Below are 11,404 nucleotides of genomic sequence, written 5' to 3' on the forward strand. Positions count from 1 at the left end.
AGCTCAATGCGTATTTATTGAATTTAGTTGAATTTATGTTGCTAGAGAGTGTGGGAACAGCCATCACCCAGAGGGTAAAGCCATGAGTTTTGGGAACAACGGTGCGTTTACTTTGTCTCTTGTCCCAGGATCAAAGCTACTGGTGTAACCACAGGTCAGACTGTCAGAGAAATGTTCAAGTTTCAACATTCTGCCCTAATGTCTCCATGCACGACACATATCGTCAGTCATTCTGAAATAGAGTCACGGTGAGGATGACAGAGGAGAGCTCGACCGTGGTAGGTAGATCTGTCTTCAGCTCTGTCGCCAACTGAGACCCCAGGGCTCCTCCCCTAAGGGCCTCAGCTTTCCCCATCTGCAAAAAGAGGTTGGAGCATAGAAACCCAGACATCTCTCCCAAGTCCGGCCGCCTCTGATTTTGCAAGATGCACCCCAGGACTCTAGAAGGTGGGGGTGTGGGGGTGGCTGGCTTCCGCAGTCCCAGGGTGATAGGCTTTCAAAGCAGTTGTGGCTCCGTGATGAACCTGACACCAGCGCTTGAACTTGGCATGGCCGCTGGCCAGCCCCTTCCAGGCAATTCACAACTTGTAGGGGCTGCTGGAAGTTTCGGGGGTGCAGCGAGCTCATTTGCAAAAGGACCCAGTCCTCTCTGGACAGGGGAGTGTGGTGCAGTCACAGCGACATCAACGCCTGCATTCTCCTGGAAGCCAGTAGGAGGGGGCACTTCTCTGCACAACTCTTCCAATCTTTTCCTTCTGGGGTCAGACTCCTTTCGGCTTTACGGAAACCACTATTGTACAGGAGATACACGCCCTCATTGCAAGGGCCACGCGCTTCGGGGCCCAGTCTGATAAAAAAAACACTACGCAAATTCTCTTCTAAAAAGCCTAGGCATCTTTAGCGTTTAAGGGGCTCCCGATTTCCGGGCCCGAGGGTCGGGGGCAGCGCGGGCGGGCGGGCGGAGCCGGGGTCAGCGGTCGCGCGGGCGGGCGGGGCCGGGTACGCCCCGCGGGTCCTCCGGCGCTGCCGGCGCTCTAGCCGGGCGCCTCGCGGGCGGCGCCCCTCTAGCCGGCCGCCGTCTCTGTGGCCAGCGCTTCCGGTGGCGGGACGCGGGGCCGCGCACGCGGGAAGAGCCTGCTCAGCGCCCCTGCCCGGCCCCCGCCCGCGCCGTCCCCCCGCCCCGGCGCGCTTACGGCCTGGGCGCCGGCGGCCGCGAGGCTCCGGCCCGAGGAGGTGGGTGGTCGCCGGCCGCGTGCAGGGCGCGGCCCCGGCTCCCCCGCGGGGTGCGCGCGGTGGGCCGGCCCGCGTTGGAGGCGGCCGGCTGCGGGCTAGTCCATTTTGGGGGGCGGGGGGACCTGCGGGTCTGGGGGCGCTGGGAGGCCTGGGGGGACGCCCTGCGCGCTGAGTCGGCCGGGCCCGGGGGGCTGCGCTGCTCGGTGCCGCGGCACCCCAGGACTGGGCCCGGGCCCCCGGGCGGAGGAGATAGGACGCATGCCCGGTGCAGCGGGCCCATCCGGGGGCACCGTGAGCGGCTCTCCTTCCTATCCACCTCTCTCCCTCTCGAATCCAGATCCCCAGCGCGCCCTCCGTCTGCGCGCCCACCCAGGAGTTTCGGGGGTACCAACAGGGCTAGGTCAGCATGGCAGAAACCCTGGAGTTCAACGACGTGTATCAGGAGGTGAAGGGCTCCATGGTGAGAAGGGCCCCGCGGAGGGAGGGGAGCGGACCTGCAGGGCCACTGATCATGCCCGTGCTCTGCATGGGCATGCTGGTTTGGAAAAGGAGTCAGAGTACCCGTGTGTGCTTAGGGTTCCCGGCCACTGAGAAGCGGTGCCCAGGGAAAGGACCAGAATTAGGTCCGCTTGAAGGGCCTCACAGCTGCTATACCGAGTCCTGGAGCCTGGAAAGTGAGACCCTGCAAGGGTTGTGGATGCTTGAGCCAGGATTAGAGCCCAAGGGTCCTAGCGAGCTTGTCTCCCTTTACCGGCCCTCAGGGCTCCTCACGGCTGCTGCTGCTCCAGTCTGTGGATGTCAGGCGGGCCCAGACGGGGCGCCAGGTGGGACTGACCCTGGTCTGCTGCGCTGCGGCGTCCCCACACATTTGGGCCTGTTTCCCCCACAGAATGATGGTCGGCTGAGGCTGAGCCGCCAGGGCATCATCTTTAAGAACAGTAAGACGGGCAAGGTGGACAACATCCAGGCCGGGGAGCTGACCGAAGGCATCTGGCGCCGGGTGGCTCTGGGCCACGGGCTTAAACTGCTCACGAAGAACGGCCATGTCTATAAGTATGACGGCTTCCGGGAATCGGTGAGACACCCTGTTGCCATCGCCCCCTCTTGACTGCCATCACCCCCTCTTGACTATGTATCTCCTTTAGTTTTAATCCTCTAGACAGACAGTTACCCCTTCTTCTGGTAACTGTGCGATCGCTGGTTTGGGCTCCTTACAGCAGGACCAGTGAAGCTGTTAAGCAATCAAGGTTCAGTTTTGAGTCAGTCTCAGGAGTTTCTGGAGAAGGCAATGGCAACCCACTCCAGTATTCTTGCCTGGAAAATCCCATGGACGGAGGAGCCTGGTAGGCTGCAGTCCATGGGGTGCTAAGAGTCGGACACGACTGAGCGACTTCACTTTCACTTTCATGCATTGGGGGAGGAAATGGCAGCCCACTCCAGTGTTCTTACCTGGAGAATCCCAGGGATGGCAGGGCCTGGTGGGCTGCCGTCTATGGGTCACACAGAGTCGGACATGACTGAAGCGACTTAGCAGTAGCAGGAGTTTCTTTGTGCCCTGACTCCAGAAGTTTTTCTACTGTTTTGATTTTGTTTTTTTTGGTGTCTTCTGCTTGTTGTCTTTATCCAGGTTCTGGGTCTTAACCTGATGCTTTAGTTTGGGTTTTGTTTTTCCATTGTGACCTGCGTGCATTCAAGACTTTACTTCATTTTCGTTTCCATTTTCGCTAAAGCCATACCTGTACAAACTCAGAAAAAAACATTGCGAGACCCCTGACTGGGAATGTCAGCCCCTTATTGATTCCTCCCCCAAGCTGAGAAATAACCCAGAAATAACTTCTTCCCACAGTCTTTTAAACAGTTTTATAGCTGTGACTCTTAAGTCAGCAAGGATTTCTGATACAAGGTATACTGGGACAGCTTCTCAGAAACAGATAATCCCAGAACATTCAAGTTTGTGTTCAGGCCATCAGGAGTTTACTGGCCTGGTTCTCTTTCCTTTCCCTACAGGAGTTTGAGAAACTCTCTGATTTCTTCAAAACTCACTATCGCCTGGAGCTAATGGAGAAGGACTTGTGTGTGAAGGGCTGGAACTGGGGAACCGTGAAGTTTGGTGGTGAGTCCTGCGGGAGATTGAGGTTTCGGGGGAGGAGGAAAGATGAAAGATTTCCCCCTTTAACTTGTCTTGCTCTCTCTCTGCTACTGCCTCTGATCTCTTGTCCGTTTGTAAACGATCGTGTGTTTATCGAGGACCAACGGTGTATTAGGGGGTCTGGGATAAACAGACAGCCCCTCGGCCCTCTCCGTAGGGAGCCTACAGTCGGGTGGGAGCGCAGTTTATGCTGAGCCAGGGGAAGGGCCTGTGGATGGATCGTCCGCCTTTTCCCCACAGGGCAGCTGCTTTCCTTCGACATTGGCGACCAGCCGGTCTTCGAGATCCCTCTCAGCAATGTGTCCCAGTGCACCACGGGCAAGAATGAGGTGACGCTGGAATTCCACCAGAACGATGATGCAGAGGTCTCCCTCATGGAGGTGCGCTTCTACGTGCCGCCCACCCAGGAGGACGGCGTGGACCCCGTCGAGGTGAGGCTTTCTTCGGTGCTGAGCGGGCCCTGGATAGCCCCGCGGCTGGGTCCCAGCGGCTCGATGACCCGCGTGTGCTTCGTCAGGCCTTTGCCCAGAACGTGCTGTCGAAGGCGGACGTGATCCAGGCCACCGGAGACGCCATCTGCATCTTCCGGGAGCTGCAGTGTCTGACGCCCCGAGGCCGCTACGACATCCGCATCTACCCCACCTTCCTGCACCTGCACGGGAAGACCTTCGACTACAAGATCCCCTACACCACGGTGCTGCGGCTCTTCCTGCTGCCCCACAAGGACCAGCGCCAGATGTTCTTTGTGGTAAGCTGCAGCCCCAGGGCTGCCAGGTCTCTGGGAGGAAGGCGTCGCCCGTGTCTGTCTAGTTCACCCACTGGTCCTCCAAGCCCTGGCTGGCGCTGAACCCCGTCGGTCCTTCCCCCACAGATCAGCCTGGACCCCCCCATCAAGCAGGGTCAGACTCGCTACCACTTCCTCATCCTGCTCTTCTCCAAGGACGAGGACATCTCCCTGACGCTCAACATGAACGAGTGAGTGAGGCTGTCCCCGGCCTGGGCAGGGGGCGGGTGCGTGGGTGGGCGGGCGGAAGGCTGCAGTGCCCCCGCCTGCTTCTTGCTGTCCTCAGGGAGGAGGTGGAGAAGCGCTTTGAGGGGCGGCTCACCAAGAACATGTCAGGATCCCTCTACGAGATGGTCAGCCGGGTCATGAAAGCGCTGGTGAACCGCAAGATCACGGTCCCGGGCAATTTCCAAGGGTGAGCACGCCGGCCTGGGCTGCTGCCTGCTGTGGGGGGCGGGGGGTGCACTCCCAGGTGACCCCCTGCTGGGAACACCGCCCCCGCGGGGCCCTGGGTGGGCGGTCGCTGGAGGGGGCAGCCCCTTGAGGCTTACACATTGGGGGGCCTGGGGCATGCTGTGCGCCTGCTGCCCAGGTGGCACTGACCGTGCCCCCCCCCCAGGCACTCGGGGGCCCAGTGCATCACCTGCTCCTACAAGGCCAGCTCAGGGCTGCTGTACCCCCTGGAGCGGGGCTTCATCTACGTCCACAAGCCGCCCGTGCACATCCGCTTCGACGAGATCTCCTTTGTCAACTTCGCCCGCGGGACCACCACCACGCGTTCCTTTGACTTTGAAATTGAGACCAAGCAGGGCACCCAGTATACCTTCAGCAGCATTGAGAGGTGAGTGCCTCTGCCCAGCCCTCCCGGGCACCCTGGCCCTGACCCAGCCTCCTCCACTGGGCGGCCCAGCCTCTCCAGGCCGGTGACTCTTCTCTGAGCAGAGTTTCTCTTCTGCTGCCTGGAATTTGGTCCTCTCCCTTGGGGTGCTTAGTCTTTGGCAGCCGCTGCATTGCTTGCTTTCTGTACTTAAAAAAATCCGAGTGCCGTACGTGTTTGGTACTAGTCCTCCTCCTCTTCCCGCACGATGGAAATGCTGTCTCCTTCTTTGCTTGAATGATCTCTGTGCCTGAGAACACAGCAGCTGTTCATTGAATGCTGGCTGGGGGCTACATGTTTCACAGACACGTTCACAGTCAGCCTTCATAACAGCCTGAGAAGGCTGGGTTGCTGCTGCTGCTAAGTCACTTCAGTCGTGTCCGATTTTGTGCGACCCCATAGACGGCAGCCCACTAGGCTCCCCCGTCCCTGGGATTCTCCAGGCAAGAACACTGGAGTGGGGTGCCATTTCCTTCCCCAGTGCATGAAAGTGAAGTCGCTCAGTCGTGTCCGACTCCTAACGACCCCATGGACTGCAGCCCACCAGGCTCCTTCGCCCATGGGATTCTCCAGGCAAGAGTACTGGAGTGGGGTGCCATTGCCTTCTCCAGAAGGCTGGGTTACAGACTAGCAAAACGCCCAGCCTGCCTCCCCGCTGCTTGTGCATGTTGGTGGACAGGCACACACTCCTTCCTGCCTTTTATTCCTCTGAAATCTTAAGATCCTGTAAGTTTTCTTCAAGACCAGCACCTGACTCTTCTCTGCCTGCTGTCCGCCAGGGGTCTCTGAGATCCCGGGCGTGATCAAGCTGTCGTGCGGCCCCTGGGGGGTGTCAGGACAGCCCGCAGCCCACCCCGCGTCGGACCTGCTCATTGGGTAACGGGCCCCTCTCCTCTCAGGGAGGAGTATGGCAAGCTGTTCGACTTCGTCAACGCTAAGAAGCTCAACATCAAAAACCGAGGGCTGAAAGAGGTACCTGGGCATGCTCGGGAGGAACCTCGCCTGCTCTCTCTGTCGGGGAAGGGGCTGGGGTTGGCGCGGCTTCTTTTTCACTCTTTCTTCTCTTCTCGCCCTTGTAGAAAAAAGAGGTGCGTGAGACCCTCCCCCTCCGGGTACAGGTTTCCTGGCATGACCTTAGAGCAGGCTCCGCAGCCCCCCAGGGGCCCCCCGGGGGCCGGGCGCGGGAGGGGCTTGGACTAACCGGGTCGCCAGGGAGTCGGGCAGACGCTCTGCGCTGAGCTGTGTGTGGACACGCGGTCCTGGGGCTCCAGGCGTGGTTGCTCCCAGCTGCTCACAGGCATGGGGACGGCTTCCGCGGGCACGGGGCGGGGGGCTGGCCCTGAGCCCCATGCCCGCCCTGCAGGGCATGAACCCCAGCTACGATGAATACGCCGACTCGGACGAAGACCAGCACGACGCCTACCTGGAACGGATGAAGGAGGAGGGCAAGATCCGCGAGGAGAACGCCAACGACAGCAGCGATGACTCGGGAGAGGAGACCGGTGGGCTGGGCAGCCTGTCGGGGAGCGGGGCGGGGTCTTCCGGGGGACGGGGTCCCCGGGGGACGGGGGTCCTGGGGACGGAGCTCACGGGCCTGTGCTCTTTTTCAGATGAGTCCTTCAACCCGGGTGAAGAGGAGGAGGATGTGGCAGAGGAGTGAGTCGTGGGTCTACCCCGCGGGGTGAGGGTGGCCCTTAAGCTTCAGGAACCGGAATACCTCTGGGTGTTCCCAAGTCCCGGAGTTACCTACTGACCGAGAGTAGAAAAGTGACCGCTACTGAAGTGATACAGGGACACGTTTTAAAGTTGTCAAGATGCTTTGTAAGTGCGAAGCACCTCCTGAAACCAGAAAAGGACAATGGAGAGAACGGGGGTAGGGGCAGAGCTTGCCCGCTTCCCAGCTGCGGTCCTCGGGTCAGGCGGTGCATCTCTGTCTTCCCCTATGAGATGGTAGTGTCTATCACGACTTTTTTAAAAAAAATTAGTTTTGGCTGGGCTGGGTGTTCGTTGCTGGGTGCAGGCTTTCTCTGGTTGCGGGGAGCAGGGGCTGCTCTCCGCTCTCAGGGTGCGGGCTTTTCACTGCAGTGGCCTGTCTTGTTTTGGAGCACAGGCTCTAGGGTGCAAGGGCCTTCAGGAATTGTGACTCATGGGGCTTAGCTGCTCTGCAGCGTGTTGGAATCTTCCCAGAGCAGGGATCAAACCTGTGTCCCACTGGGAAGTTCTCTATGGAGACTTCTTGATTGCCAGTTTCAGAAATGTGACTCAAACTGACTTTCGCATAAGAGTGAGTTTTATTAGGTCATGTAACCAGAGAGTCTGGTGATAGGATTGGGCTCAGGCACCTGAATCCAGAGGCTTCCCTGGTGGCTCAGACAGTGAAGAATGCACCTGCAATGCGGGAGATACGGGCTCCATCCCTGGGTGGGGACGATTTCCTGGAGAAGGGGATGGCAACCCACTCCAGTATCCTTGCCTGGAAAAATCCCATGGACAGAGGAGCCACAACTTAGCGACTAAACCACCACCACCACGACTGAATCCAGGTGCTCAAAAGTTGAGCGGAATATTAATTGTTCCTTCTGATTTCCTTATTTTTAGATAGGTGCATGCATTGCTAAATGACCCTGAGCAGCATGGGGCAGGCTCAGTCCTACAGTTTAACTCTCAGAAGCGCTGCTTTTTTCAGAGTAGTGGTGAATAGTGTGGTTGCCTCCCCTTCCCGAGTCTGAGTTCTGAGATGTGCTCTGATGGGTCAGAATTAAGCCATGGACCCCCCCGCCGCCCCACACCCTGCTTAGAGCCTGTGGTTGGGGTGTGCTCCCCCTGAATGGGGCTGGGTGGTTCTCTTGTTCCAAAAGAATTAACAAAGGTTGGGCAGCAAAAAGAAAAGGAAAATCTGCTGGAGTCCACTAGTTCTACTTGCTACATACTTGGGAAGGTCAGTGAGCAAATGCTTGTGAAAATGCCTTGGAAATGGCTCCTCACCGTGATGCAGGTGTAAGGGGGCTCCACCTTCTGAGGAGCTGAGCACATGTGATGGAGGGGACTGCTTAGGGGTACTGGGTTGGACTGAAGGTGGTCCCCCCACTTTTTACATGGTAGCTGATTATCTCTTCAACAGAGAAAACTGCAGGGTTAAAACAGTTAGCTCAGAGGAAGCGGTGAAGTGGACCTGGGGCATTTTCTGGGCAAGATGAGACCGTGGCTTCGTCTCCAGGGGCGTGGGGTCTGGGTTAGGCCGTGACCCAAGAAAGCCGCAGAGGCCCCCCTGCGTCATTTGCGTCTTGCTGATGGATTTGACGAGGAAGCCGCTTCCACGGCTGGGTGGGGACCGGGTGGTCGAAGGCACGTCAGCGAGAGGAGGACGCGCGCCGCAGCCCTGCTCTGTCTCTGCTCCCTGGGCGGGGATCTTCGGGCTCATCCTCCTGTCCTAAGCTGGTGGGGGGCTCTCCTCTCTCTCTGAGCCCTGCTGTCCTCGACAGGTTTGACAGCAATGCCTCCGCCAGCTCCTCCAGTAATGAGGGCGATAGCGACCGGGAAGAGAAGAAACGGAAGCAACTTAAAAAGGCCAAGATGGCCAAGGACCGCAAGAGCCGCAAGAAGCCCCTGGAGGTGCAGACTCTGCTGGGTGGTGGGGGTGGCCGTCCTCTTTCAGTCTCTCTGCAGCTCCCCCCACTCCGGTAAGGCCTGCCGACTGGTGCTGCTTGGTCGAGTTTTGTAACCACCGGCGCTGGCCTTGAGGAGGAGCCTGGAGAATTTTCAGTCTGGCCCTTGAGACAGTTAGCTTCTGGGAGATCCAAATTGGGAGCAGGCTTCTGTCCTGGAGCCCAAGGAGAGGGTTCCGCGTGAGCTTAGGCTGGGGTGCAGAGCGGCGGAGGTCATGGTCTCCATCCCTGGGGGGCTCTCCGTCTAGCCTGATGCTGCGCAGTCTTTTCTCCATTGTGTCCCTCTAAGAAGGAGCTCCAGGTCATCTCTTGGGGAGAATGTGGAGCTTTGTGGGCAGTAGGTGGCTGACGGCCTCTGGGTTCCTACACAGGTGAAGAAGGGCAAGGACCCCAACGCCCCCAAGAGGCCCATGTCTGCCTACATGCTGTGGCTGAATGCCAGCCGGGAGAAGATCAAGTCAGACCATCCGGGCATCAGCGTCACGGACCTCTCCAAGAAGGCGGGTGAGATCTGGAAGGGAATGTCCAAGGAGAAGAAGGAGGTGAGAAGCCGCGGACAGGCAGCGTCGGGACCCTGGGATCTGATGGAGGCGGGTGGGCCCAGGGCTATGGTTCTGTGCTGGTTTTGCCTGCATCGGGGCAGGGGTCTAATATATATATATATTTTCCTGATTTTTTCATTCCCTGTGTGTGCGTGACTCAGGAGTGGGATCGCAAGGCTGAGGATGCCAGGAGGGAATATGAAAAAGCCATGAAGGAATACGAAGGCGGCCGTGGAGAGTCTTCCAAGAGGTGAGAGTTGGGAACAAAATGACCCAGGAGCTGCTTTTCTGGCAGATATTTTTGCAGTTCCAGGTTGAGAATTGGAGTGTTAACAGACACGCTTCTGACTGCAGTAGGGCAGTGCTGCTCAGATCGGGGTAGGCAGTTGCCCAGGTACGGGGAATGGGCTAGAGGATTTCTGAAAGTAACTTGGATAAATATGGCTCATTTTCCTAAGAGCCATATTTTCCTTCAATTTTATTTCAAGGGGTGGGGGAGATTAAAAATAATTACTATTACGGAGCGTAAGTCACATGAATTTTAAAGGTAAAGTAACAGATGTTAGGAAGATCCCTTAGAGAAGGAAAGGGCAGCGCGCTCCAGTATTCTTGCCTGGAAAGTGCCATGGACAGAGGAGCCTGGCGGGCTAGTCAGCGGTCTCTCAAAAGAGTGGGACACGACTTAGTGACTCACCAACAACAGACGTTGAGCAAGTTTTGCATATGGGGCTGCTTCAGGCTGTAGCCCCTGATCCTTCCTGTGATTCAGTTATGATGAGCTCCTCTGGGGCACTCAGGGCTGACACGCCTGGCTGTGTACGTTTAGCGTGAGCTGGGCAATGTGGCTGGGATTGGGAAAGGCCCTGTGAAAGCCAGGAGAGGTTCGGCCCTGATGATGTGGGGAACCTGAGGGCCCAGCACCCCCTTCCCTCTTGCTCACCTAGGGACAAGTCCAAGAAGAAGAAGAAAGTCAAAGTGAAGATGGAGAAGAAATCCACACCCTCCCGGGGCTCATCATCGAAGTCTTCATCAAGGCAGCTGAGCGAGAGCTTCAAGAGCAAAGAGTTTGTGTCCAGTGACGAGAGCTCTTCCGGAGAAAACAAGGGCAAAAAGAAGAGAAGGCGGAGTGAGGTGTGGCGGGGCTTGGGGGCCTCGGGGCATGGAAGGGTGGGGGCCGCTGGGCTGGTGGCGGGACAGACAGACGCTCCTGGACGGAGGGGTAATGAAGGGGAGCGGGTGGGTGGAATCTGTGCTTCGAAGGCTAACACTGGGGTGCAGGGAGCGGGTAGCCAAGTGGGGGTCCTTCTCTGAAAAGTGGCTGGGGGGGAGGGTGGCCTGGACTCTGTACCTCTCCCCTGTAAGAGACCTTTGGCTTTCAGGACTCCGAAGAAGAGGAACTAGCCAGTACTCCCCCTAGCTCAGAAGACTCAGCATCAGGATCTGATGAATAGAGAAGAAGATTTTGTCTCCTGGGGCTTGCCCCGTCCCAGCCCCAGTCTCCCCACCCGTGTTTTGGTACCTGTTTTCTCCTATGAAATGCAGTCCTTGGGTTCTGTGCCATCTGAACAAGCTTTCCCGCTAGTCTGCACTTCCCTGGGGCCGCAGGGGAGGCGTCTCACCCTGCGGCTTCAGAAGATGGCTGTTTATAATCCGGGGAGACATCTGGTGGGGGCCAGGGCAGGGCTGGATCCCACCGCGCGCCCTGCCTTCCCGCCCTTTGGGGTATAGCTGCTGCTTGTCCTGTACAAGTTGCCGCAGGCAGGGGTCCTGTGAGGGCAGGTCTGTAGCTCCTAACTGGGGCCTATTTCTACTTTTATTTTGTATTTCTGGTCTGTGAAAAATGAACATTTAATAAAGGGAACTGACTTTGGAAATCACGTCCTTAGGCCTCCTCTCTCACCCCGCTGTATGGCTCTCACTCTTCTTGGTGTTTACTGCACTCATCTGACCCTTCAGCTGGGAAACGAGTCTCCAGGTACAGCCTGTTCTGTTCCCGGCTGGACAAGCATTGGTTTTCAGTCTCTTCTGGTGGGATGGGCCACCTGAGAGTCTAGAAATGACAGCTGATCTGATTAGGCAGTCTCTCTCACAGCGGCACTCCATTAGCAAAGCTGAGAGGGCAGCTCCGGCTCCAGCCTTAATCACCTGCGAGTC

At 57.9% G+C, this 11,404-nt stretch overlaps 1 protein-coding gene across 1 annotated transcript; it reads left to right on the forward strand.

Annotated features, from left to right (window-relative positions):
* Positions 1–1,075: 1,075 nt before the first annotated feature.
* SSRP1 (structure specific recognition protein 1) lies at positions 1,076–11,124 on the forward strand. Its single transcript, XM_070383320.1, has 17 exons — positions 1,076–1,233; positions 1,571–1,693; positions 2,123–2,308; positions 3,241–3,346; positions 3,623–3,813; positions 3,900–4,130; positions 4,254–4,357; positions 4,453–4,581; positions 4,786–5,007; positions 5,943–6,015; positions 6,407–6,545; positions 6,654–6,699; positions 8,526–8,655; positions 9,080–9,250; positions 9,412–9,500; positions 10,195–10,381; positions 10,630–11,124. The coding sequence occupies exons 2-17, from the start codon at positions 1,640–1,642 to the stop codon at positions 10,699–10,701; spliced, it is 2,130 nt and encodes a 709-aa protein (XP_070239421.1). The 5' UTR covers positions 1,076–1,233; positions 1,571–1,639; the 3' UTR covers positions 10,702–11,124.
* Positions 11,125–11,404: the final 280 nt, after the last annotated feature.

The sequence above is a fragment of the Bos mutus genome, chromosome 15 (assembly GCF_027580195.1).
Source record: "Bos mutus isolate GX-2022 chromosome 15, NWIPB_WYAK_1.1, whole genome shotgun sequence".
Classification (NCBI taxonomy): domain Eukaryota; kingdom Metazoa; phylum Chordata; class Mammalia; order Artiodactyla; family Bovidae; genus Bos; species Bos mutus.

Bases quoted from the DNA above. Each gene is read 5' to 3' on its own strand.
- SSRP1 (XM_070383320.1), top strand. From the start codon at position 1,640: ATGGCAGAAACCCTGGAGTTCAACGACGTGTATCAGGAGGTGAAGGGC. The intron at 1,694-2,122 runs GTGAGAAGGGCC...TTTCCCCCACAG, and splicing joins AGGAGGTGAAGGGCTCCATG to AATGATGGTCGGCTGAGGCT. The intron at 2,309-3,240 runs GTGAGACACCCT...CTTTCCCTACAG, and splicing joins ATGACGGCTTCCGGGAATCG to GAGTTTGAGAAACTCTCTGA.